Source organism: Nomascus leucogenys, chromosome 3 (assembly GCF_006542625.1).
Source record: "Nomascus leucogenys isolate Asia chromosome 3, Asia_NLE_v1, whole genome shotgun sequence".
NCBI classification, from domain to species: Eukaryota; Metazoa; Chordata; class Mammalia; order Primates; family Hylobatidae; genus Nomascus; species Nomascus leucogenys.
The window spans coordinates 152,913,552-152,941,094 of record NC_044383.1 but is presented as its reverse complement, the minus strand read 5'-3'; the positions used below and the strand labels follow the sequence as shown (position 1 = coordinate 152,941,094).

Below are 27,543 nucleotides of genomic sequence, written 5' to 3'. Positions count from 1 at the left end.
TTCATTAACGAGTGACAGGCTTAATGACTAACACACCTCTAACATTTCATCTCTAGCTCAGATGAAAGAGAGAATGGGACTTCTTGGTACTGACTGTTTTTCCTGTGCCTCAACTGGTTTCTTTTAGGGAGCTACAAATTTACGTGTCCACTGATGATTGATGTTTTCATCCAGCACAATGGACAGAAGTCTAAGGAACGTCCTTGTGATTTCCTTTGGGTTTCTGCTTCTCTTTACAGCCTATGGAGGTCTGCAGAGCCTGCAGGTATGTGTGTCTGGTCGTCAAGTTACCTGAACTTCCTGGCCTCCAAGAATCTCTGTGGTCACAGACAATAATGAGCTGTAAATTTGAAAAATCTAATTCGCCTGGTGTTTCTTTTTCACTCCACCAAATCCTCTAAAACAAACAGTGGTTCTCAGATGCAGTCCTACAGCGTGCAGTTCCCACTCACATCTCAATAGGATTGCACAACAGCGAGGCACGCGTCGCTCTTGGACAAGGACAGCAGGGGTCTTGGGATTGTGATTTGTTGGGACATTCTTTGCCTCTGGGTGGTTAAAAGGAGACACAGGAAGAGTCATTGTGAGTTCTAGGATTGATTGGATGCCCTTGGCTTTGTGGTTAGGGGCAGCCATGTGAATTTATCAAATGTCACTAGACCTTATAGATTCCAAGCCTACTCTAAGCTAAACTGTGAACTTTGACAACATGGTCTCTCTATACTTTGAACTCCTTATGGCATGCTCTCCTCCATAGGTCTGTGAGCCCATGAAAAAGCCAAACAACATTCTCTGAAAGGCTGCAGCATTCATCATGCACACCTAGACATAGATCTGACACATTTTCCCAAGCTGGTTACATTTCAAGTCTGATCTTTACCTGGATTCCAGTCTGAATTCCAGGGAATTCCAAGGGCTGGTCAGGAAGTAGGGCTATTGTTACTCCTCCGGGTTATTCATTGCCACTGTTGTACCCTGTGGCCTGGGGTGGTCACATAACAAAACATTTCAGAGCTTCTGAAGACAAATTAGTGTGGTCTTACACGGCTTGTCGATGAAGAACAAGAATTGGGCACCTACTGTGTGCATAGTATGGAACCAGAAAAGCACACCTGGGAACTCAGAATCCGAGGTTTCTCCTCTCGCTGTTGTTGTACAAACACTTGGGACTCCTGGGTTGCCAAGGAAGCTGGAATTCAGTCCTGAATTCTCAAGTAATGTTTCCTTTTGCTGAACTCCTATCTGGTTCTATTTCTGATCAGGCTTACAGAGGATAAAATGGCAGCCAACAGTGACTCTCAAAGTCAAGTGGAAGGGAACACAGTCTCTTTTCTTGCTGCGATGGTTCATTACTTTTGGAGTCCTTGCTTTGCCCGGAACTTTGCGTTGTTGTCACAGAATGCTGGTGTGAGTGAAATGCTGGTTGGGTTGAGGTGAGTGCAGGCTGAATGTGGTTGGTGTGCACTTTCTGGAAGGAGGGAGTCTCAAGGATGTGGACTGGTCAGTAGCCCTTTCTCTTTAGAAAGCTCACCTGCCTGCAGAAGGAGACCCTGCTGTCCTCCTAGCACAGCAGCTCCCCTGGGGTCAGCATTCCTAGGAACCAGTTCTGGTGGATCCGCTGTGGCTCAGCCACTGTCTGAGAATTGGCTTCTGGACTTGGAAGCCAGAGGAAGGGGGCTGGAGGGGCCTGGGAGCTGCCAGGGGTCCCTCCTCTCAGGCTGTGATGGCAGGACCCAAGGCTGTGGGCAAATGTGGGCAGACAACCCTTTGCCTCTGCGGCCCCAGTTTGAGGATGCCTCATTGGGGAATCACTCATGGTGGCATCTGGATGAGCTCCACAGCCGTGAGCAGCTGCCTGGGGAGTAGATTTCCCATGCCCTGCCAGCACTTCCCACTCCTCCTGGGCTGGTGGAAGTGGGAGCTGCTGTCTCACGATGTCAGCCCTTCCTTCTCAAAAGACTGGAGATGCAGGGGAGCCAGACCTCCCTCTCTGCAGAGTCCCAGGTCTGTGGAAGGGCCCCCCCCCCACTCCAGCTCCACTCTGGTTCCCGGCCCCACCCAGGCCTATTGTCCGCAGCTGACCTCGAGCATGCGGACGTGCTTTAACCCTCTAACCGGGACAGCTGTCTCTGCTAGTCAGGACTGGCGTGAGCAACACAGAGCGTTCAGATAGAAGTGACTCGGGAATGGCTTTGCCCCAGCATTCCGAGGAGCCGAGTCCACCTCTCTCCATGAACCCCAAGGCTTCTACGCGGCTGGCTTCGCTCTCAGGCCCCAACAAGGCACGTGCATCCCCGGGCTCCCTCCTCAGAGCTCAGCAGCCCCAGTGAGAAGTCAGGGCCTCATTCCAGAGAGTTCTCCTGGGTCCTCGCCCTGGTCTGGACTAGCTCCCCTCGTCGGAGGACCAAGGATGCTCTTTTCTGGTACCTCCCCTGTAGCCACCACCTCCTTTCACCCTTTCTGGCTGCAGGCCTCCAAGTTCTCATTCAGCTCTCAACTCGGAGGCCACCTCCTTCTCCCCACCCTGCCCTGGAGCCGAGGTCTGGGTGGGGCACCCAGCACCCTCGTGGTGGCATGTGCCCGCCCGTGTCGTCTCCACCAGTGGCAGCCGCCTGCAGGTTCCAGGACACGAGGGCCACGTCCCTGGTCCATTCTCGAACCTTAGACAGTGACGGCCACTCAGAAGCGGGAGATGGATATTTGGTGAAGAAAGAAATCATTCATGCGCACTCACCTGCTTCATACCCTTGGGGCCTCCCCATGGGCTGAAGGACCCCTTACCTTCCCCAGGAGCATGCAGGCCCCTCACAGATGAGTTCTGGCAGAGTCTCCAGCCCCATCCTGCCACACTGTCCCATTCTCAGCTGAGATTCACGCAGGCGTACACAGAGGCGTGAGCGGCTCTGACAGCCGTCCAGCCCCGGCACAAGCACTCACAGGGGTGCCGGGCCTTCACTCCTTGATGTTTAGACACACGAACTGCTTTATTCCCAATTCACCTGCACTTTCCTCCCACCAGCTGCAGAGGAGGCTCCTAGGGCAGCAAGCCTGTGGCTGGCGGTTCCTGGGAGCTGTGGCGGCCTCCAGCCTGGGGGACACCGAGGACCTGCTGGTGCCTCATCCCACTGTGTCCATCCTGTGCTCTGACAGGGCTGGCTTTGTTCCCACAGAGCAGCCTGTACAGCGAGGAGGGCCTGGGTGTGACAGCGCTCAGCACCCTCTACGGAGGCATGCTCCTGTCCTCCATGTTCCTCCCGCCGCTCCTCATCGACAGGCTGGGCTGCAAGGGGACCATCATCCTCTCCATGTGTGGCTACGTGGCCTTCTCCGTGGGCAACTTCTTCGCCAGCTGGTATGCAGCCCCCACCCCCTGCCCACCCCACCCCGGCCGTTCCCCATGCTAGGGACATTCACTCTGCACATGACTTGCATTTGCCCTGATTACTGTTCACTGCAGGCATTTTAAAATGAGCTCTGCTGCCCCGGCACCCCCGCCTCGCTTTGGTGACAGACGGTGCTAGGCTTCCTTCCTGTTTTCCCACCAAGGCTCCTCTGTGCCCCCCAGTTGCTTCCGTCTCCTCCTCCTGATCCCTGATGCTGGCCTCTCCCTGGGCTCCATCCCGGTCCTCCGCTCCCCTGGCTGGGCGAGGGTTCCAGTAACACAGGGGACTCTAACTCCAATGCAGAGGGTGAGTCTCGTGGGCACCTAGGCAGATGTCACCAGTGGACCAAAAGCTGCATCTCACCCACCATTAGGAGGTGGGTATGGCCAGGGCAGGTCACAGGGATGGGAGGCCACCCTGCTCCCTGGTGACATGGACCACAGAGACCGAGCTCTGAGGGCTTCGGGCTGCAGCCCAGGCCCCGGGAACACAGCCATGGAGCTTGTCTTCCAGGGACGCTGGTTGTGCCAGGACATGCTGCTGACGATGGCTGCACGTCCTTCTTCCCGGTAGCTGCAGAGTCTCACATGGCATGCCGCCGCCCAGGCCCGAGCCGGTCACTTGGTCTTTTTAACCGGGGCTGTCCCTCGGCCTTCCTCGTGCTCCTCGTCTTGTTGTTTGTGGTCGCATCAAATACAAGGAGCCTCACTGGCCTTCAATTTCACTTTTGCAAATCAGTGTAAGCGGGAAATGCACTGATTTTGCTCATTTTTCTGAGTCTAATGGTGAATCCATCCATCCAACCAGCAATACTCATCACCATGCTTGCAACGGGCCAGGGGGTGTTTGCTTCTCCCAGATAGACTAAAGAACTGCAGGGACACGGGTGCGATGGGCTTGCGTCTCCTGTCACAGGCGGTGCTGTGGGTCTGCCTTTTACCCACAGGTACACTTTGATCCCTACCTCCATACTGCTGGGACTCGGGGCCGCCCCGCTGTGGTCTGCGCAGTGCACGTACCTCACAATCATGGGAAACACACATGCAGAGAAGGCAGGAAAGCGCGGCAAAGACGTGGTGAACCAGTATTTCGGCATCTTCTTCCTCGTATTCCAGTCGTCCGGTGTATGGGGCAACTTGATCTCATCGCTGGTATTTGGCCAGACTCCCAGCCAAGGTAAAACAAAAAGGGGCAAGCAATTGTCTCCAAGTGGAGCAAGGGTTCAGTGATGGGGGAGAGGGTTCCTGATTTCAGTTGCACACCTGCCTTGATTCTGTAACTTGAGCAGGTGAGTCAGGCCCCACAGGTGAGATTCTCAACCTGCCTGTGCTTCAGAGTCACCTGCTACCTGCTCTCTTCTGGACAGTCAGGTGGGACTGAAGAAGATCTGTGTCTTCCACAGGTGCCTCCGCAGGGGCAGGGGAGCCCTTGGGAGAGGGCGCCATGGGGAAACTAAGGGCCACGCCAGTAGAATTTGGGTTCATGGAGTTACAACTGCACAACTGTACTTTTTAGACTAAGGACGGGGTTGCCTGATTTCTTTTCCCTGTGACTTGATACAATGACCAAATTTTCAAATGTTTCATGACAGGCCCCTCATCCCACGATGGATGTGGACATTGGATGGGCTGATGCCCTGGCTCCTCTGTCTCTACCTGACCTTGCCCTGGTATAAATATAAAGTGCATATCTCATTTGTACGCATGCCCTTAGTGCCCATGTTGCGGCTTTAAGCACAGGGCAGAGGACAGACATCTCTTTCATGCTTACAGGAAACCTTTCCCAACAGGGTAAAAACCAATCCAGCCCTCCTGACTAGTATCACGACTATTTCTATCACTTCATCAAGGTTCTCCATCTTGCTATCCCATAAAAATCCCGCCCTTGGGCAACTCTGTAGCCAAAACCCCTCTCCCTTTCTCTCATGCGATGTCACGCCTGCTGAGTGCATTTGAAGAAGGGAAGCCGTGAAGTGGGTGCATAGCAATTTCTGCTCATTATTGCTGTTGGTGTCAGCAACAATGAAACAGAAACCGGGGTTACAGCGCAGTCTGGATATCACGGCCAGTTAAGTGGAGGAACAGGCTTTTCTTTGGAAGACCTTTCTGCAGGTGAGTTAGTTCTCCAAGCACAGGACACAGAATCTGGGGCTGGAGGGATTTGGAGGGCGTCGTGCATTTCTCCACCTTCTTGTGCCTTCTCTTATCAGCTGCACATCTCACCCGCTTAGAAGATTTTGTGAAGCTGTCTGTTACATAATTTGTGTCATTAATATAATAAAAGCACTGAATATTCTTTCTCCCACAACACCTTTCTCCTTTCTCCAGAGATTCTGACAGGAGTTCTGACTGAGAGTCATTGCTAATTCAAATTGTATTTTTCTAAGAGATCGCAGAACTAACATTAGTTTTCAAAAACAGAAAAGTTATGAAATCACCTGCCCGAAGTCATGGAGTTGGTAACAGATGAATCTGAAAGAGAATCCAGCATTCCTGGCACCCAATCTCATGTACTTTTTTCTTTTTGACTAATTTTGAAAACTTGAAAAATTGTAATTATGTCAGAAAAGTAGTATAACAAGTAACCAGCACTTTTCCAAGTTGATTCTTCCCTGAATCTTTGCGGAACACGAATAGGATCTTCCACCTCCCAAAGTGTCTTAAATCGAGTCTAGGGACACGTGCCTAGGGGTAAATCTATTTTGAGACACTGGGTCTTTCCACGTGATCTGTAGTGATGCCTCCCCCCAGGTGTCCAGTGTCCTTTCCACTGTCACTTTCATTTCTCAAGAACCCACATCTTGTCACATTTGCGGTCATCTCATGTCTCTTGTCTGCTCTGACTTCACAGAGACCCTCCCAGAAGAGCAGCTTGCGTCCTGTGGGGCCAGTGACTGCCTGATGGCCACCGCAACCACCAACAGCACCCAGAGGCCCTCCCAGCAGCTGGTCTACACCCTCCTGGGCATCTACACCGGTACGAGCTCCACCAGCCCAGGGCAGGGTCCCCAGCAAAGCAGAGCCAAGCCTCCTTCCTGGGCTGACAAAGACCGTCTCCCCCAGTGTAGAAGTAATCTCTCTTCTTCTGAAACATCCTTGCAAAATGTATTGGTCTGGATTACATGCAGGCGGTGTTCTTATGAATCAAATGCAGTACACCCGTGCTGTCTAACAGAGGATCCTGGGGTGATGAGATTGTTATACATCTCCAGAGCCCAGCACAGCAGCCATTAAGCACTGTGGTTGTTTACATCTTAACCTATTAAAGTTTCAGTTCCTAAGTCTCCCAGCCACACTGCAGTGCTCAGCAGTACAGGAGGCCGGTGGCTACCATTACAGACAGCTTGGTGGCCAACTAGGGCACTGGGATTGACTGTGTGTGTTTCAGCTGTGGCCAAGGGGCTCTGAACATCCATAATTGCTATAAACCACTTTTTTTTTTTTTTTTTTCTGAGAAATGTGCTGAGTGCCTTCTGTGGAAAGGCTAGAGGGGCGAGTGCTCCCAAGTGCTGGCTGCCCCTTAGCTGGAGACATTGCAAGCTCATGATGAAACGGCTGTCCAAAGGAAGTTAATTGTCATGACGAGGCTCATTCTTAGAAGTTCATTTTAATAGAGAATGTTATGTAATAGTTTCATATGTGACTTTAGTGTTATAGTCAAAGATTTATTACAACTTTGAAGGGGATATATTTAGAGAGTTTTTAAAACCATTTTGTAAAGAATTTAAATATATTCTTTTTTGGCTGGGCGAGGTGGCTCATGCCTGTAATCTCAGCCCTTTGGGAGGCTGAGGCGGGAAGATCACTTGAGGTCAGGAGTTCGAGACCAGCCTGGCCAACATGGTGAAACCCCATTTGCACTAAAAATAGAAAAATTCGCTGAGCGAGTGTGGTGGCATGTGCCTGTTATCCCAGCTACTCAGGAGGCTGAGGCAGGAGAATCGCTTGAACCTGGGAGGTGGAGGTTGCAGTGAGCCGAGATCGCGCTGCTGCACTCCAGCCTGGGCAACAGAGCGAGACTCCATCTCAAAAAAAAAAAAAAAAAAATATATATATATATATATACACACACACACACACACATATTTATATATGCATGTACATATATATATATATACACATATGTGTATATATATATTCTTTGTCATTCTTGGATTTGGGGATTCATAAAGGCCTTGGAATGGGTCCTTCTTAAAGATCAAGGGCCTGGCACCTGTGAGCTCTGGGGGCACCAAGTCCTGCACTCTGCCAGGGTCAGAGGTGAGGAGGGTTCGTGGGCACTGCAGAGCTTTTCCTCATGCTGAGATGATGCGTGGCACCAACCCTCAGGTCCCCTCAGGCCACTTCCACATCAGAGGCTCTGAGTGAGCACTTGTAAAGCTATCGCTGGAAGTCGACAAAGCGTACTGAGCACATGCTAGGCCATGCTAGGCCTTCTTGGTCCAGACATTCAGAGGGCTAGAAGCTCGCCTTTAGTAAGCTGAGAGCCTAGTGAAGGAGGCAGACACACACCCAACTAACCGAGACCCGGTCTGACAGTGTTGTGAGCACAGTTCCCAGCTGGCTTGCATCTGCATCGCCCTGGAGCATGGAGTTTCAGGAAAGCCTCCAAGGGCGGGTGATCCCTAAGCCGAGTCTGGACAGTGAGCAAGATTTGGCCAGGCAGGGAAGTGATGCCAGAGGTCCCTGGAGGCGAGATGTCCAGGAAGAGCCCACATGGCTGGGGGCAAGGTGGAGGGGCAGAGATGGGGCACAGGACTAGCTGTGGCCCTTGATGTTGTGCCAAAGGGTCTGGACGAGTGTAGACTTGCCTCCTTGACAGACCCCATGCCAGCGTGACTTAGAGGTGCAGAGGGACAGCGGGCAGAGACCCACTGAGGATGGAATGCTGAGTCCAGAGGAGGGGGCAGGGAGGGGGAGGCAGAGGTAGAGGGGCTGAGAGAGGCCAGCGGGCCTGTGTGGGTTGGACATGGTGTGGGGAAGAGAAGACAGCCCTGGGGTTGAGAGGAAGATGAGCTCAGGCCAGGAACACCTGGCTTGAGGACACAGTGGGACTCTTGTGTAGTGTCCAATGGGCAGTGTGACGCTGTGCAGGGCTCAGGCCAGAGGCCAATGCAAGTGTGGACATGGAGGCATCTTCCGAGATGATGACTGGAATCATGACAAGGATGAGGCTTTTAGGGAGAAAAAGCAGAGAGAATTGTTACGGAGAAGGGAGTACAGCCAGACCCCTGGTTCAGCAACACTGAGGGCCAGGCAGACAACTGGAGCCTTGGAAGGAGACAGAAAACCAAAGCAGGGTCTTGGAGGACTCCCAGGGTTGCGGAAGCAGCTGGGGAGGGGGTTTGAGAGTGTTGAGTTGGCAGGGCCCCCAGGAGGCTCAGAGAGGAGGCTGGACCAGGCTCTTAGCCAGTGAGAGGCTGTTGATGCCCATCAGGAGAGCAACCTGGGGAGGGTGCTCATGCCCAAGGCCCAGACTGAGGGTTTTAAAAGTGAGTGGAAGGTGTGGACAGGTAGTCAGGAGCAGCCACGGTTTGCTCTGGTCTGCAAGTCTCTGCTGACTTGGAATCGTGGTCGTGTTTTCCCAGCGGGCCCCGAGGTTCCCATCAATGTGGTCCCAGGGACCAGCCAGGCCTGTGCTTCCCCCACACTCCCCTCACCACCTCCTCTACATAACTAGGAGGCTGGGGGACTCGGGGACATTGAGCTGAGTCAAGACCCTCAGGTGTCCTTCCAGCTCCACCAGTTCCAGTCAGGCAGCCACCAACAAAGACGTCTCCTATCTACAAAAGAACAGAATTTTGGAGTGGGGGCTGGCAGCCTTCCTCTGTGAAGGGCTGACAGCAAATATTCCTACATGTAAATATCTTTCTGAGGCTCACATGGTCCTTGTTGCAGTTGCTCAACGTTGTCTTTGTACTGGGAAAAAGCCATAGACAGCATGTAAGCAAATGAGCGTGCCCGCATGCCAATAAAACTTCATTTCCCAAAGCAGGCAGTGGGCAGGCTTTGGCCCGCAGACCATAGTTCGCTGGCCCCTGCTCTAGAGGAACAGCACAGGCTTCTCCGTGGCTTCCAGGCCCTTCGTTGCCAGCTGTCCTCCGCAGGTGGCTGTTGTCTGCGGCACCTCCCCTGCAGGGGCACCCCCAGGGTGCTCTCTGGCCACAGCCCCGTCTCGGTTCACGGAATCCCGCAGCCTAAGGGAGTCCAAGTCTAGAAGTGATGATGTATAGCAGAGATCACACACATGTAAATGAAGAAGTGGTCTTACTATTGTGATCGTAACAGCCCTGCAGGATCCTATGTGTGTCCTTTTCTATAAAGCAAGGCCATGTCATCATAAAGAAAAACATAGGAAGAGAGAAAAATGGACCTAAAAGAACAGGAACACCCTCTCCCTGCGTAACTTTCCTGGGTTTCTGAGCACTGCACTCAGAGTCAAGTTTCTTGCAAAGAGCCATTCTCTTTAGAATTTAGGACACAGCTGTGCAGCATCCCCCAATTCATGCCCCACACAAGGCTCTGAGTCGCATGACACCCGGACACACATAATTCTGAACAAAGAGGTGTGGCTTCTGTGTTCATAACCTGCCTCTCCCCCTCCCAAGAGGCTTTCGGGGAGATTGTAGGTTGTGTCCTATTGGGCTGCTTGACACTGAAGTCCTGGCCCACAAGACGAGATCGTGGAGAAGGCGCTGCCTTCAGGGAGTGGAGGAAAAATGTGCCTTTTCCACACGGTCTACACACAGTCAGTTCAGGGGGTCGGCTTGGAAGGGGGCCCTGATAATTGTAAATACCCTACGGCCTCCTGTGCAGGCGTGACAACCTGCCAGACCGCATGGTGGCCAGGACAACGCAGAGGAAAATCAAGGGTGACCGAGAAACACCTGTGGCAGCAGGAGTCCCGCTTTCATATGAAATTTCACAAACTTCATGAGAATCTTGAGTTATCATGAAATAGGAAGGGGAATATGTTGAGCCAAGATGAAAAGTAGCCAGATAACGGAAAGTAAAGCCTAGAAATAAATCTGCATTTCTGGCTGGAACCGCATTAACAATGGTGCTTTCTGAGACAGGTGCTAGGATTCTGCTGTTTCTGCTAACAGCTTGGTAGAGAGCTGGCTTTGCAAACCTCCCAGTTTCAGGAACGCTCAGCCGCCGGGGCACAGTGCTGCAGCAAGCCCACCGTATGGGTCACACGAGGACCCTGACACTGAGAGAGACAGAGAAAGCACTAGATAAGGTTGGTCAGACACAGTAAGATGAGATAATTCCCGTCGTCTTTAGTGGAGCAGGGATCTAAGCTCTCAGAGGTAGAAATGAACCATTCTGAAAGATTCTGGCCCAGAGAGAAGGGAAGGATCGCCGCCACTCTTGAGTGATCTGTGGTGCCCCAAACGCTGTGTATCATTCCCACTGCCAGGTGGGAGAGAAACAGTGGAGATATAACGGTATCACAGAGGGCACTTAGAATCATTAGGGGACGAAAGGGCTTCTGTGTAAAGTGAGAAACGCCTACATAAACATCAGTTCTCCATCGACAGAAATTAAGGTGGATCAAATAATGAAGTGGTGGACAGATGGAGATTTAGTCACATTTTGGAATTATGAGAAAGTACAGGATGTTTCCTCATGGATGAAATGAATAGTTAAAATATTTTTTGCATAGATAACCCATTTATATAGTTCAAAATGCAAATCCAGGAGTCCCCCTTGTCCCCATTCCATTTTGTGTGGCTTCAGTGACCTGAGGCCAGCTGCAATCCGAGAACCTTATGTGGAAAATTCCAGAAATAAATAATTCATAAGGTTTAAGTTGCAGTTGTTCTGAGCAGCGTGATGGAATCTCTTGCCGTCCTGCCCACCCCACCCAGACTGTGACCCTTCCCTCTGTCCGGCATGTCCGCACCATAGACGCTCCCGGGGCCATAGTCTCTCAGTAGCCACCTCTGTTGTCAGAGTGAAAATCCATGGTGCATGTAGAGTCTGACACCACCCATGGTTTCAGGCATCCGCTGGGGGCTTGGAATGAACCCCTTTGGGTGGGCAACCAATGCACTGTAAAAGGGCATGCGATGGGGAGTCTCCCTCTCACTGTCGTCTTCAGACCCAGTTCTGCATTCATAGAAAGTCCGTGTCTGCTTTATTTCCTAGACATATTTAATGCACATATAAACAAGCACATCTTTATGTCCTTTCTTACTATATTCAATTGGTAGCACACTCTACACAAAGTGCTGCATCTTGCTTGTTTTTTTCTCTTTTTACCATTCATGGTGGGGGATTTTCCCATCTGTGTATAAAGAGCTTCTTTTTTATTTTCTTCAAATGCACAACATTCCGTTGTAGTTGGGGTACCCACCCCTTAATATCTTTAACCAGTTCCTATTGGAGGACTTTTACACAAAATTGTTTATTTGAAATAAACAAAAGTGTAGCAAATGGTACCCTTGTGGGAATCATTATCCTAAAAAAAATCAGTAAAAAGCTGGCTGCTGTTAGAAATTGCTTTGGGGATTAGAATGAGAAGCAGAGTCAATGGCTAAGGACACTCAGAACTTCTGGGTCGCTCCGGAATTTTTTGTATGTTATGCCGGTGAGGACAATCCTGACCTATTGTGGCAGGTTTCATGTGAAAGCCGGTAAGTCATGAGGTAATCAGAGAATCAGCACAGTCAAGTGCAACTAGACACCTGAGATCCTTAAGCGTGCCGTGTCTAATGTCACCTGAAATCTGGATCTGAGTGAGCCCTCCTCTCGAGAGGAGGATGAGTGACTTAAACAACTCCTTGCCAGGCCCCCTGCCTCTGGGCCCCTCTGAAAGCAAAGCCTTTGCTATGTCCTTTCAGGGAGTGGTGTCCTGGCTGTCCTAATGATAGCTGCGTTCCTCGAACCCATACGAGATGTTCAACGGGAAAGTGAAGGAAAGAAGAGATCACCGCCTTTCTGGTCCACTTTACTGTCGACTTTCAAGCTATACAGAGATAAACGTCTGTGCCTCTTAATTCTGCTGCCGCTGTATAGTGGATTGCAGCAAGGATTCCTCTCCAGCGAATACACAAGGGTATGAACGAAAGCGAGGGCCGGTGGCTCAGGCCATGGGTGGCACCACTGCCTCACCTGTGTCTGTACCTGCAGGACCACAGAGTATCTCAGGCCACCTGCCCAGGGCTGGGGCTGGAGGGAACGGGGTCCTGTGCTCCCAGTGCTACCATAGCTGAGTTTATGATTCAAGGTCTCATCCTCCAAGTAACTTCCAACTCACAGGAGCTTCCACGCTTGTCTCAAGGGAGAGCTTCTTGCTTGACCCATGACTTCCTGGGGAAGGAGCCAGAGTAAATGGATGGGCAGCTGCCGCTGACTCACCCCGCAGACACTCATTGGTGTTATCCCTGCCCGGACCTCACCCTGCACTCTTACTTTAGAGTTTGCATATAGGAAAAGCATTAAGTCCATGAATACCACCGAAATTTCTTATCCCTCTAGTTTTCTTTTCATTTTTTTTTCTTTTTTTTGAGATGGAGTAACACTCTTGTCACCCAGGCTGGAGTGCAGTGGCGTCATCTCGGCTCACCGCAACCTCCACCTCCCAGGTTTAAGTGATTCTCCTGCCTCAGCCTCCCAAGTAGCTGGGATTACAGGCGTGTGCCACCACGCCCGGCTAATTTTGTATTTTTAGTAGAGACAGGGTTTCTCCATGTTGGTCAGGCTGGTCTCGAACTCCCAACCTCAGGTGATCTGCCTGCCTCAGCCTCCCAAAGTGCTGGGATCACAGGCGTGAACCACTGTGCCTGGCACCTCTAGTTTTCAAACCATGCTTCACAATCTAAAAAGCGATGTGGCTCTCCAAGCTTCTGCTCCATCCACTCCTGCCACCTTCTCCCCTCAAGGCGAGAGAGGCGGTGCCCCACCTCAGGGTGCGTAAAGAAAGAAGCCTCTCTCGGAGGCTGTTGAGAGCTGGGGGCCAGAGCTGGACCAGCATGGGCCTGTGTCTGGCAGAAGCTCTCCTTCCGGAGGAACCTTCCCTGCTCTGTCCCCACCCCAGATCCCTCCCAGGCAAGGCTGCCAACTTAGCAAGATAAAAAGCACCTCTGCAGGTAGAATTTGAATTTCAGGTAAAGCACAAAAGTCTCTCCGGGAGTATGCCCAGGCAATAGTGGGTGTCCTCAATTTTATCTGGCAATGCTACTTTTAGGATAGTCTTGATGGAGAATCTTAGGGGCTTAAAAGGGTAGAAACAGGATAACAGAAAAGTCCACTTGGCGTTTTGGGGGCAGCCTGTCCTGCTCCTCCACTGGACTTGTCCTTGTCACCCCTGATGTGGCTGTGGCTGGTCTTCTCGTCTCAGTCCCTGTTCTGTGTGCCCGCCCTTGAGGCCGCCCGTGATGGGAGTGTGGTGCGGTGGACATGAGAGCACATGCGCAGCCGGCTGCTGGGCTGCTCTGAGGCCCTGGAAGAGGTGGCAGGGCAAACGCTTTTCTCTTTTTTCTTTTTTAACTCTCTTTAGACCTAACAGGCAATGATTGGCCCCAGCAAGGGCAGGGTGTATTGGCTTCCATATAAAATAATGCACATTTCACAGCAAATAGCAAGAAATATATGAGAAAGAATTTTGTCCAGAGTTGTCCAAACTGCCTCCTTTTAGTTCTTCCCCAAAGAGGATTTTCTTACAAACACCAGCTTTTCTCCTGCACGGGAGCCACAGAGCCTAGAGGAAGGTGTAGGCGACACTGGCCTGCCGGCCATCTCAGAGCACATGTCCTAAGTACCCGACTGCAGCTTCAGCTTGAGCACGGGAGGCCTGGGAGCGTCCGTGACGTGGCTCTGCACCCCTCTCCCCAGTCCTATGTCACCTGCGCCCTGGGCATCCGGTTCGTCGGCTACGTGATGATCTGCTTCTCGGCCACCGACGCGCTGTGCTCCGTGTTGTATGGAAAGGTCTCGCAGCACACGGGCAGGGTTGTGCTCTACGCGCTGGGTAGGTAGCAGCGTGGGTCCCATCCCAGCCGTCATAATGATTTGCAGTAGCAAAAGCGTGCAGCTCACAGTCAGGACAGGCTGGAAAAGTGCCCCTGAAACTGCTTTGAAATCAGTAACGCCCTGTAAGATGCATTCATTCTTTCAGTCCTTTCTTCACCCCCTCAATAAGCAGGAATCAGATCTCTCCCCAAGCTGGCTCTGGGCAGGCACTGTGCTTGGCATGAGGTCACACAGCAAGTGCCTGCTCCGAGTGGGTACTCGGTGTGGTGACCAGGCCAGGGTGGGGCAGGGCAGGGTCTCTGCAGGTGCAAATGAGGGACACGAAGCCAGTGGTGAGGCCATGGAGGTCACGGAAGACCACGCTGGGATTGGGGCAGCTCTGTTCCACATCTATTCACACAGTGGATAAGGACAAGACTTCTAAGGCCACAGACTCCTCCCTAAACACACAGCACCTTCCACTTTTCTTGGGAAGAGAAGGAAAGAGATGAGTCAGAGATCACGTGAACAATGATGAACGCGGGCACTAAGAAAAACAGCGCCTGGCATGTCAATGCCCAGGCAGGGCTGGGTGTGGGGGCGCAGCCAGAGGAAGGGCACACAGTGAGCATCCGCCAGGGCCAGGAGCCTGAAGGCCCTGCCTAGAGTTTCCCATCCATCTTCACAGCCACCCTGTGAAGCAGACAGTGTCCCCTTACAAACAGGAAATCATGGAGCGCAGAAGTGGAGGGACTTGCCCAAGGTGGTGCAGCCCTGGGGCATGCGGTGTGGACCCGCCTTTCCGCTGCCAGAGACCCTGCTCTTCCTCTGTAGCATCTTGAGCATCAATGGGCAGCCTCCTTACTGCATCCTAGAGAATCCGCAGCCTGTGGAAATTGGGGTCCCAAATCTGTGACCTGCTGGGACGAGTCCCAAGGTGGGGCCCAGAGATGCCACCTGCCTGGGAGATCTGTGGCCTCCTCCCTTTTGTCCCCATGCCCCCACTTGGAAGCCTCAGATGAAACCATGGGCACACTTTGTCCTATCCCCTGGCTACTCAGAAAGGGGCCGGGATACTTCAACTTATACCTAATGAGAAGGCCCTTCTCTTTCTGACTTTAAAGCCTCTTAGCTTAGGGGCAACCTCAGGCCCAGACAGGGTGACCTTCCTTCCCAATGTGATGCCAGACCACACCCAGGGCCCTCCAGGCTGAGGCTGCGGGTCACACAGCAGGTGTGTGGTGCAGAGCATTGAGTTAGAGCTGGCAGCACGCCTACACATCAGCTCACAAATTAAATGTCAAGGTTCCAACTAAAAGAGGACTTCCAGAGCATTAAGGGAACGTTGAGCATGAAGCAAACATTGAGACAGTTCCAGAGGACGGTTGAGATGGTTGAGACGGTTGAGATGGTTGAGACAGTTCCAGAGGATGGTTGAGACGGTTGAGACGGTTGAGATGGTTGAGACAGTTCCAGAGGACAGCTCCAGAGGACGGTTGAGACGGTTCCAGAGGACGGTTGAGATGGCGGCTCCAGCGCTGACCCACCTACACGCCCCTCCAGGCCATGATGATGACCCTCATCACCCGGCGGTTTCCCCTCTGCACCCCCAGGCGCGGTGACCCATGTGTCCTGCATGATTGCCCTCCTGCTGTGGAGACCTCGTGCTGACCAGCTGGCAGTGTTCTTCGTATTCTCAGGCCTGTGGGGCGTGGCAGATGCCGTCTGGCAGACACAAAACAACGGTGAGTCCCCAGCCCAGGCCCCTTCCTCTGTGGCAGCAGGGGGCGGTCCCTGGCCAAGGCAACTGTGGGGGCTCATTAGATGCCAGTGGGCCAGAGCCAAGAGAGGTGAGTTGGGAGAGACGGGAGGGCCAAGGGGGCTTTGATGTCGCCTCTGAGTCTGACGTATTTTCTCTGAGCAATTTATTCAGATTCATGATGCAAAAGTGGAAAACCACCCAAGGTTCCTTCTGGGCACCAGTCCCTCGGGATGATGTGGTTTTGCTTAAGTCAAGTCGCCCATTCAAGCCTGGGTTCGAGACTCTCTACCCCTAGGACAGCAGTCTCTTCATGACTGAAAACCTTTATTCAGACGTGCTTGTGAGCAGAGGCCCACTCCTGTGTACCTGGGCCTGGGGTGTAAACACGCAGGTCCTTCCAAGGAGCCGACGAGATGATGGGAGGTGGCAGTGTGAACCACAAGCCACACACGTCGCAGGTCACTAGGGTCAGTGTCTGTGGAGGGGGCTCTGGGGCTTCCTGGGCAGCAGTGGGTTTGCTGGGAGCAGCAGGCGGGGGCCCTGTGGATGTGGGGGAGCAGGGGAGGCCAGGGTGGGCTTCGTCCTAGAGGCCACATCTGCATCACGTCTGGGCTGACCACTGTCCAGGTGGGGTGGGGTGCAGGAGGAACCAGGGCAGGAGGCAGCAGGGGTGCTCCAAGGTCTTGCTGGGGCTGGGGTCCCCGAGAAGGCGGCCTTGGGGGAGTGCAGAGGGATGGGGTCCCCATGTGTGGCGCCGGCATGCGGGGGAGGGTCAGATGCACCTAGGGTCACTGGAAGCAGCAGATAAGCGCTGACACCCAGGAGTGACCGGGAGCTATGTGGAGTCTGCCCCATGTCACAACAATCAATTCCAAAAGGCAGGTGACAAGGTCCAAGGTGCGGCCCTGCGGGGAGCCGGGAGGGCTGGTTGTCGGATGGAAGGTGACATCCCGTGATGATGGCAGGAGCCAAATGCCAAAGTCCTCACAGAATAGGGTGGCTTGGCCAGGAGGTCAGGCAGGGCAGTGAGGGCATGGGTGGGAGATGAGCAGGAGCCAAGGAGCCAAAGAGGAGCCAGGGAGGAAGGGCCCCAGGCTCAGGCAGCCGCACCAGAGAGGCCTGAGGGCAGGGGAGCTGGAAGGGGACATGGACGTTTCACCTGTAATCCCAGCTACTTGGGAGGCTGAGGCAGGAGAATCACTTGAACTCCGGAGACAGAGGTCACAGTCAGCTGAGACCGCACCACTGCACTCATGCCAGGCTCTGCTGAGCTCTGAGGTGCTTTGTGCTGGCTGGCCGTGTTTTCCACAAGGAGATGCATGAAAGGGTTTTGGAGGAAGGTCATCAGGGAGAGAAGGAAGCTGGGGCAGTGTGTGTGGCTGCGGGCCGGAGGGTGTGCCTACTGGGCGATGTTGAAAACGACACAGATGAGGGCTTAGGGTGGGAACCCTGAGATTCCCACAAATCCCATCTACGGCCCTGAGGGGTGTCAGAGGCCCAAAGAGGCAAGACTGTGTGTCTAAGAGATGCTGATGAGGTGAGATGAAGGGTCCTCTCAGAGGTGAGCATGGCTCACATGAGGCCCTCTTCCCTTCAGGAGGGACTGCACCATTCTGCCTTTATCTGGCAAACACTCGGGGCTTAGAAAATGGAAAAAGCAAACCCACAAACGAACTACAGGCCAATGTTTCCGAGATGACAGACCTGGCTGCTGTCCCTGCACTGAGGATAAACAGCACTTGTGACCTCATCGATCGCGGACCGAACACTCCAGCCACGTCCTTTCTTGTCTTCCTGGTGGGTGCCTGTCCGCAGGACAGCTGAAAATCACCTTTGAACAAACCCACACTGTTGGATTTCAGGAGCCGTGTGTCACAGTCCTTTCTGCTGCCCCAGTAATGCAGGTGGACCTAGTGAAGCTCTTCACCAAAATGCGTGTGTACTTGGCCCAGCGCCACGCTCTGGCTTCTCGGGATCAAGGCCCGGAGGCTGGAAGGGGTAGACTGGACCCGAGGCCAGGCCGGGGCATTGCCTAACAGAACAAGTACTGATTTAATGGAGGGGAGACAAACAGCAACCCACTTTGGTGTTTTTGGCAGTGCAAAATTATAAGCTAGTGGCATGTCACGTCGCCTGTAGGGCTCTTAGCTACTTTACCAGTAAGTATCAAACAGCATTTGTTTAAACTGTCCCCTGGTTAGGTGGCAGAGCCAGTGTTTTACTGAGCTCCCCAAATGCACATCCCGTTAGCAGAAGTGCACAGTGACTTATCTGAACTTATATGAATTTTAAAATGTATTTACACATTAAACGAAAAGGAACACACTGGGACAAATACCCCCGCGATACTCCAGACGATAATTCTCTAAACGCTCCCAATGAATGGGATCGTTCATTTTTGGTTTTTGTTCTTCCTGGGCTATGTGAATAGTGGGCTTAACTCTCCTTTTCCTTATATGGACACACGTTGCTCTCAGGGAAAGCCTTGTTGAATTGTGCAAACAAAGTTACCTAAGGTCAAACAAAGAGTATGAACGTCCCAGTCCAGTGAATGACTGGAATAAAGACTCCCTTTAATAAGGGATGCTAATTGAAATTGAAACTATTTCTGTCTTTCTGTACAGGAAAAAGTAATTTTTTTCAAAAATAAACCAAACTGGCTGGGTGCAGTGGCTCACCCCTGTAATCCCGCTCCTTTGGGAGGATGAACCAGGCGGATCACTTAAGCTCAGGAGTTCAAGACCAGCCTGGCCAACATAGTAAAACCCCATCTGTACTAAAAACACAAAAATTAGCCAGGTGTGGTGGCACATGCCTGTAGTCTCAGCTATGAGGGAGGCTGAAGCTGGAGGATCACTTGAACCCGGGAGGCAGAGGTTGCAGTGAGCTGAGATCACGTCATTGCACTGCAGCCTGGGTGACAGAGCAAGACTCTGTCTCACAAAAAAAAAAAAAAGGTTGGGGAAAATATTTTCACATACTTGAGAAGCTCCTGTGGACTTTGTCCTCGCAATCGTCAGGCGGGAGTGGCGTTTCAGTACCGCGTTCCTGCACTCCTGGCAGGCTGGCTCTCCATGCAGCACACACACACATAAGGTCTCTGTTCTCTATTTTTTGAAAAAACTGGAAATTTTATGTAGCTTTGGCTACGTCTCAAGAACAGCTCTCCCTCATTTTTGTTTCTCTAAGTAGCAAGTTAGATTTCTAATCCTATTCTCCCCAAATGTGTGCTTCCCTTTAAGAACATATGTGGGCCACGCATGTTCCTAATTAACGACACTGAATAAAACCCAATGCACTTTGTCCTCACCTTTCAGTCATCACTGCTCAATTTAAAGACTGGTCCTTACAGTCTCCCACTTAGAAGCAGGTCAGAGGACTTCACCATTCGAGCCCCTCCTTCCCGGGCCAGAATTGAGGATCCCCGGGTCACTGTCCCACCAGCGATCCCCGGCCTCTGCAAGGGGAGATCTGTGCCAGGCACTCCTCTCTGCTTATTCCCTCTGACAGCTAATGAAAGATGGGTGCGGTTGCCATGGCAACCCTTCCCCGCCAATGCACTGCCGTGAAGACACAGAATGTCTGGTCTAAAAATACTCTTTTGCTCTGTTGGCTGTTTTCAGGCTGATAAACTCAGAAAATCTGACTTCTTCAATGCCCTATTCACTTAACCTGTCTTCTCTGACCAAACAAGATTGCTGGACTTCTCATCCACATCCCAGTGTTTGAGGACGGGAGCAACATCCTGGTCTCTTTAACCCTGGGCCACCTGGGAAGAGGAGGCAGACAGGCCAGTCTGAGAGCAATGCTTTGTCTTTTTAAATACAGCTTTTATTTTGAAATAGTTTTAGATTTACAGAACAGTAAATCTACAGAACACTACACTGTGTTCTGACCACGTTGGGCACATCTCGTCAGGACCTCCTGAGGCTGTGTCACGGGCACCGGTCCTCAACCTGGGCAAAATAAACATTCTAAATTAACTGAGACCTGCCTCAAATGTAGTACAGAGAGTCCCCTTGAAAGGTACCAACCTATAGACCCAACGCATTTACCCCGTAGGCCCTGTGCCAGCTTCCCCAAATGCTGAGCATCTCACAGAGCCACGGCACATTTGTACAGCTAGGAAGTAACGCTGCCATGTGACAGTTAGTGGGGGGACAGCTTTTATTTGGGTTCCTCCAGGTTTCCCACGAGGGTTCTTTTTTCTGTGCCAGGATCCTGTCCTGGATTCCCTGTTGGACTCAGTCATCGTATCTTCTGGCTGCTCTGTGACAGCTTTTCATTTTCCTTGTTTTTCATGACCTGGACCCTTTTGAAGAGCACTGTAGTTTGTAGGCTGTTCCTTAATTTTGGTTTGTTTGCTGTTTTCTCATGATTAGGCTGGGGCTGTGGGTTTGCGCAGCACAGCTCCCTGGTGAGGCGCTTTCTTGTCCCGTCATATGGGGGATACAGGAGAGGGACAGGCCTCCTCACCAGCAATGTTAACCTTGATCCCGTGGGCACCGTGGTGCCAGCCACATCTCTCCGCTGCAAACCCACCGCCTTCCCTTTCCACACGCGGTTCTGTGGGAGCGAGTGCCCAGGGAGCCAGCAGTCAGGAAGAGAGCAGCTAATCTCCACCCTGAGGAGTGTCTCTGTGTACACTGTAGTTCTTCCATAAAAAATACCTGTCCCTTCTCCCTGATGTATTTATTACTCAATCACTGATCTGCATCAGCATGGGCTCGTATGTTTACTTTACACTTTGGGTCACCATCCAACACCATATTATTTCTTTATTAAGGTGGTAAGCCACGGGGCTTATTCTAGCCCCCACTGTGTAGCTGTCACTCCTGTCTCCGGCAGCCAGAAGCCTGGTTCCCACTAGGTATGACCGCTTCCTTATGTGTTCAATCTTGTACACGTGTAGAGTCATTTCAGAATTGTTGAAATACCATTTTCAGTCTACTTCCCCTTTTAAAAAATGTCTTTCCCCACCATCTCCTTAGCTGTGGGTAGTTCCATGCAATTCGAAACAATAAGTGCATTGCTCTCTTTATGTTTGGATTAAAATAGGAACCAAATCTTGAGTAATTCCCTGAAAAGCCTGACTTTAATTATCACTGGCATTGGCCTCTCTTCCCCTAGACTGGGCTCATGTCATTCACACTGTGGGTTCCCCTTTCCCGAGCGGGACAAACGGTTTCCCCTGATTCTTCCTCCGTGTTTCTTAAAGGCAGTTCCAGCGGCATCGTCTGGGTCCTAGGCGTCTCCCTCTGTGGGTGTGGACCCTGCTTCTGTGGGCAGAGCTGGGTTAGGAGACAGGCAGGAGTGAGGGTGTCACCTCTGTCTGGGGCCACACCTGTCTTCTTTGGCCTCCTCCATTCTGTTTTGTGGCCAGGGGACAGCCAACTTTCCAGCCACCTTCTGGGTCCCCAAGTCCTCCATTCTGGGGACCCTACTGTCTCCCAAATACATCTAGGTGATTTTGAACACAAGTATGTGAGCTAGAAGACAGTCTAGCTCTTTCTCTCTTTGTTGTGGATCTCCTCACTAGGTCCAGATTTTGGAACCAGAGTCAGAGAATGTCAAGTTCTTCATGTGACATGTGATGCATTGAGGGCCCGGAAAGTTTATATTTATGGAAAAGCTCAGAGGGCTGAGAAGAACATGGCTACTTATGAAGAAGCTGAATTGGCCTTGAACCAACCAGAACTTGATGAAGGGAGATGGTGGGGGCACTGGGGGAGCTGAGTGACTCCCTCTCTTGGAGGACAGCGATTTCTAATCATGGCAGCACAATATAAATTTCATCTTGAAATTCTTGAATGACAGCAACCCATATTCCCAAAAAGTTAGCTTAAAATTAGAGTTGCCTGTATTACTAGAATATTTATAACTTGGGTCCATTGGCTCTGGTTTTCCGACCTGCCCAGGGTGTAGCCGGGAGCTTTTAGCCACAGAACATGGCATGATCTACCACTTATAGCCATGGTGTCTCAACTTGGATTTTCTTCCCTAGAACCTTGGTTTTGGATCCCATGCTAACAGTCACCCTCAAAAAACAGACAAGAGGTGTTTAGAATAGTCTCAGAAGCCAACTAAATCAAAATTTGGTTATTTAGTTCTCTTTGATCATTACTTTTATTAAGGGACTGTGGGACAAGAAGGGCACCTTGTCCTGAGGGTTCCAAAGAGCTTCTTGTTTCCCAAACATTCATAAGCTGTTTACAGTGTGAATCTTAGGGCTCTAGGCGGGGTACTCCCCTGCTGTAAGCACATCTGCATTGGTCTTCAGCAGTAGAGGGAACATTCATGATGTGAGTTGTTTTGTATAAAACTAATTAACACATCTTGTGCTGGGCTTCCCTGCACATGGCATCGTCTCCAGCACTAAGGGAGGGGTGGGCAGAGTGAATCTTTGGGAAGACGGTTCTCTTCGCACTCAGTGTGTGTCTCGCGCTGAACCAGGTGCCATGGAGTTTACAAAATTAAACGCCATCCTCCCAGCCTCAAGGACCCCATGGCTGGCAGTCTGGAATCCTCCTGGGGAACCACATGCTTCTGCCCCTGGTTTCAGGCCCTGCTGCCTGCAGTTAAGGTCGCCGCACACCCTGCCTCACCGGGGCTCAGGCTGCCTCCATCCCTGCTCCTGTCCCTGCTCCCCACCTGCCTACTTGGCCTCAGGCTGTGGAGGGTTTTCCTGGGTCTCTGTGGCCAGCAGCCTGGGTGGAGCCCCAAAAGGGGCCCTGTGTTTAAATCACAAGCAGGAAAATCCTGGGGCTCCAATATCCCTAAGCTAAAGGGAAAAGTCAAGCTGGGATCTGCTTAGCACCAACCTGCCTCCCATTCTATTCAAAGTCACCCCTCTGCTCACTGAGAGAAATGCAGATCTGATTGTCTCCTTTGTCTTTTGAAGAGGCTAATCAGAAACTCAAAAGAATGCCACCATTTGTCTCTTATCTACCCTTGACCCGGAAGCCCCCTCCCTGCTTCCAGTCTTCCTACCTTGGCCTGGAGTTGTCTTGCCTTTCTGGACAAAACCAATGCTCACCTTACGTATGTTGATTGATGTCTCATGTCTCCCTAGAATGTATAAAACTACACTGTGTTCTGACCACCGTGGGCACATCTCGTCAGGACCTCCTGAGGCTGTGTCACGGGCACCGGTCCTCAACCTGGGCAAAATAAACATTCTAAATTAACTGAGACCTGCCTCAGGTTTTCGGGGTTCATGCTATCATCTGGCATGTAAAATCATTCTGTTGTGAAAAAAGAAAAATGTCCTGATTTTGTTGAGAAAATGGGGTAGTGGGAAAGCTGTGCTGTTTTCATGCACAGGGTCACTGTGGGGCCCGTGGCAGAGCTCTCACTCCGCTCTCTCCTCCGCAGCTCTCTACGGCGTTCTGTTTGAGAAGAGCAAGGAAGCTGCCTTCGCCAATTACCGCCTGTGGGAGGCCCTGGGCTTCGTCATTGCCTTCGGGTACAGCACATTTTTGTGCGTGCGCGTCAAGCTCTACATTCTGCTGGGGGTCTTGAGCCTGACCATGGCGGCGTATGGGCTTGTGGAGTGGGTGGAGTCCAAGAACCCGATCAGACCCCACGCTCCAGGACAGGCGAACCAGGCAGAGGATGAAGAAATACAAACAAAAATGTGAGAGCAGCGAGGTCCAAGGAGGATGAACTCAGAAGGCACCAGCCAGAGAGTTTTCTTAGAAGATGCCTCAGGACATAGAGCGGCTCCTCATCACCATCTCAGCACAATTTGGCCATTGTGAAGATATCATATCATTTTACTCTTTATGTATTTTTTCTATTCTAACAGACTGTCAGTCCACCATCTTATTAACAGAGATCAAGTGTACACATGAAGGTATCTGTCAATTTAATTTTAGATACAAAAGAAAAAAGTATAATCAGCCAATTAGAAATTGCCTGAAATCATAGACTCACCCTGGTTTTATTGCTGTAGTCGTTTTTAAGAATTGGAAGACTGCTTAAAACAATGGGGTTATTATGACGTTATAGTCTAACCCCATAATTTTACAAATGGGTGAACTTTTAAACTTCTAACTCTACTTGGATTAAAAGCTCATACGTTTTACAAAGGGGTCCTGACAAGTCAGCTGACTCAACCTCACAGAGTCAGGGGGTGACAAAGCCAGACTGGGGCTCAGGATTTCTGAAATGTGTGGGGTCTGTGTTTCTAAACAAAGGCAGTTATTTCACGGACTCATCTCCTGCCCAAGTGCTGTTGTGCTAAATACTCACATGGACACACACACACGCTTCATCACATCAGTGCTTTAGTGTGCTGTGGCCTTCGCAGACCTTCAAGAGCATTTCACACAGAGATGCTACATGTGTCTGTTAACATAGAAAATGGTGCCGGGCATGGGTTGGGTGATATTTGCCCGTCTCAGTCACTGTCTGGTTCCTTGGCACCTGGTCTCTTCTCTCCCTTGTTCTTCCTAGCAGCGCTGCTGCCTGCCCATCTCCAAGGCTTCTTTCTTGTCCACTGCACTCAGGTCCTCAGGCCCTCCCCAGCCCTCCCCCATTACTAGCACCCACCTTGCCCGGCCCCCTCCCACCTTCCCGCTCCTCCTCTCCCACAACCCACCCTCCCCGGCCCTACCCCTGCTCTCCCTACCCCTCCCCAGACCCCTTCCTGGCCCTTTCCTACCCTCCTTGGCAACCCCCCGCCCTCCCCCCACTCCCATGCCCTCCCCGCCCCCGCCAACTGCCTCCCTGCCCCCCCCCACTGCCCTCCCTCCCTGGACCTGCCCTGCCCCCCCTGGACCCACCCCCCCCCTCACTCCTGGGACCTCCCTGGCCTGTGTGCCTGGAGCTTGGGGTCTCTTTTGTCCTTTAACCCTAAGCTGCTTCCTTCCCCGTCCCCTTCCTCTTCCTCCCCTTCCCCTTTGGTTCACACCGAGGCTTCTTCTAGACCTTCTGTGTCCTGTCTGTGGCTCTCCCACCTGCATGTTGTTCATTTATTCTTTCTACGAGCATCTCCTCCTCCTGGAACTTCCGCTTTCCAGTGTCTAGTGCACAGCACTAGCAGGTGCTTCATATGTGCCAAAGGAAATGGGCGTCTCCGTGGAATTCCAAATGCTTCTTTCACTCCCCCTCATTCATTAGGACACTGGCCGCCTCTGGCCATGGGAGGGGGAGCAAATGCCACCTGGCCCTGGCCCTTTCTCCTGCCAGTCAGTGTCAGCCAGGTGCCCAGACGGGCGATGACCAAAGGCAGGGAAAAGTGCAGCTGCCACGAGCTAATGCTTCCTGGCCTCTCGAATGTTACCTTTCAAGCTGCCCCATGACGAGCTGGGCATTTTCTCCCACCTGTTAGAATTCCCCCGATAGCCCAGTGTCTCTGAACACCAGCAGCTTTCTTCTTGTCACCCAGGCTCAGATGCCCTTCATGTGCCACTCTGTCCCCGGCCTGGCTGATCAGGGAGGAGGCCCTGCCATTCCTCCCCCAGTCTTCCGATTCTCTGCCTCTGTTCCATTCCCTCTCGGCTGCTTCCTGGTTCATTGTCCTCCCTGCAGGGCTCGTCCTGTCCTCCATCCGGGCTATTGAGAGGGGAATTTCGCTAAACACAGGACACTTCACCCTCCAGCGCCCTTCTAAAGAGCACGATCTTACCCCCTGGCTGGGACAGTCCAGGCCTCCGTGAGTTAATCCCAGCTGCCTCTCTAGCCTTCCGTCTGTTTCACCAGACTTCTCTATCCAATGCTTCTGTTAAATACCGAGGTCCTTCCCTTGTGGGCCCTTAGCTCATGCTGTTCCTCTGTCTCTATCCAAACTATGTTCACCCTCCCAGACCCAGTGGAATGCCGTTAACTCTTTGCAGGCTTCAACCGTCTTCCTAAAGCTGGGCCTCTGCACTCTCTAATCCCTGCCTTGCTTTGCCCTCCCCTTTCCTGCCATGCACCACGGGCTGCCTGGTGCCATGCCTGTTTGTGGGATCCATGATGGTCTTTGAAGCTCCCACAACAGGGTCATGTCAAAAGGAGTCAAGAGTGGCTAGGGTATTTGTGTAGAGGGCATTCATCGAGGGTGAGGTGACATGTCACGTCCCCTCCATGTGGAGGTTTAGGATTTTGTGAACTGATGACGGGCACTCCTGGTGCTCCTCAGGATGAGTCTTATTTGGAACTGGTCTTTGGTTTTTCAGTCTGCTCAGAGCATTTTGAACCCTGTAGACCCTGAGTCAGGAGGAACTCCTTAGACCTTCGGGGGTAGTGAGGCCTTTGCAGAATGTCTTGGAGACAATGAACTAGGCCTGCTCATGAGGTGTGGGGGGCACTAAGGAGTGAGCCCTGGGCCTAAGGCTGGAGGGGAGGACCCAGAGCTGAGAGGAGTTGGGGAGTGCGTGTGCACGTGTCCAAACCAGTGTGCGTCTGTGTGGCTCCAGCCGGCCATTCAGAAGTGAGGTGGAGCAGGGCAGCCTCTCCAAGTGCTCCTGGGACAGAGAGCTTGCTAGTTTAAAACAGTCCTCTTGAGGTTGCAGGATCATCAGAATTCTGCTCGGAGACTCAGCCATGATCGTGTTCTGCTACTGCTGATGCTTACAGGAAAGTGCCAGGCTCTGTGTGACAGGAGCCCGAGCCTCCTCTGAGTCACTGGAGGGGTTCCATCGAGCTGGACGGAGGGTCTGGTTGTTGGGAGCGGCCAGCTGGAGCTACGCAGACGCCCTCAACACACAGCACTACCCCACTGCTATGCACCTGACCAGTGGCTTGTCTGGACAGCCAGGCTCTCCCTGAAGGTGGCCAGTGGCATTGGGGACTTTTCTGATTTCTTCATCCTTTGCATTTTGGAACTGAAGCCCAAGTGCCCTGGTGAGAGCCTAGAGAAAGAGAGCAAACCAGATTCTAATCTCTTCCTGGTCCCAGGGGTAAGGATGTATGGCTGGGTCCCTGGGTCATATCAGTATTGCCAGCCCAGCACGTGTTTAGTTGGGAAAGTTAAACAGTAATGGGACTTCAAAGCAAATTTTTGGTTTTTGGGGTCTCCAGATAGCATTTATTTCAATCAGATCATCTAAACACTACAGAAAAAATAGTTTCTCTCTCTAGTTTTCGCATGACTGCTAGTGCATCCAGGTCACTTTGATCACAAAACCTTTCTAACCAGTTTCCAGGTTAAGGGTCCAATTTACGAAACTCTTAATAGGAGCCTCACTTTCCACTGTGTCAATGCAAGTTAGTTAACCTTGCCCTTTTTCAGTATTCAGTGTGTAAAATGGGAATATTCCTACTTCACAAAGAAAAATTAAAACAGTGTGTGTCATAAAATGCTATCAAGAGCTATACAAGAGAACAATAAGAACAGCCATCCCCTAGACCGAGCTTAAAATACAGTGCTTTTCTGTCAATCCCTGAACTGCAGTGAGCTCTTCTAAGCTTTCATAACATTTCATTCGTCAGTCTTAAGTTTCCATGGCCCAAC

General features: G+C 51.8%; 1 protein-coding gene across 2 annotated transcripts; it reads left to right on the top strand.

The window, feature by feature from the left end:
* The first annotated feature begins 3 nt into the window (after positions 1–3).
* On the top strand, positions 4–24,317 carry UNC93A (unc-93 homolog A). 2 transcript variants are annotated; one of them, XM_030804075.1, is made up of 8 exons: positions 4–265; positions 3,171–3,352; positions 4,330–4,559; positions 6,234–6,359; positions 12,232–12,446; positions 14,225–14,360; positions 15,955–16,086; positions 23,478–24,317. In XM_030804075.1, the coding sequence occupies exons 1-8, from the start codon at positions 161–163 to the stop codon at positions 23,741–23,743; spliced, it is 1,392 nt and encodes a 463-aa protein (XP_030659935.1). In that variant the 5' UTR covers positions 4–160; the 3' UTR covers positions 23,744–24,317. The 2 variants fall into 2 exon arrangements, with proteins under 2 accessions (XP_030659935.1, XP_030659944.1); XM_030804084.1 differs by lacking the exon at positions 6,234–6,359 and having other exon boundaries at positions 23,478–24,313.
* Positions 24,318–27,543: the final 3,226 nt, after the last annotated feature.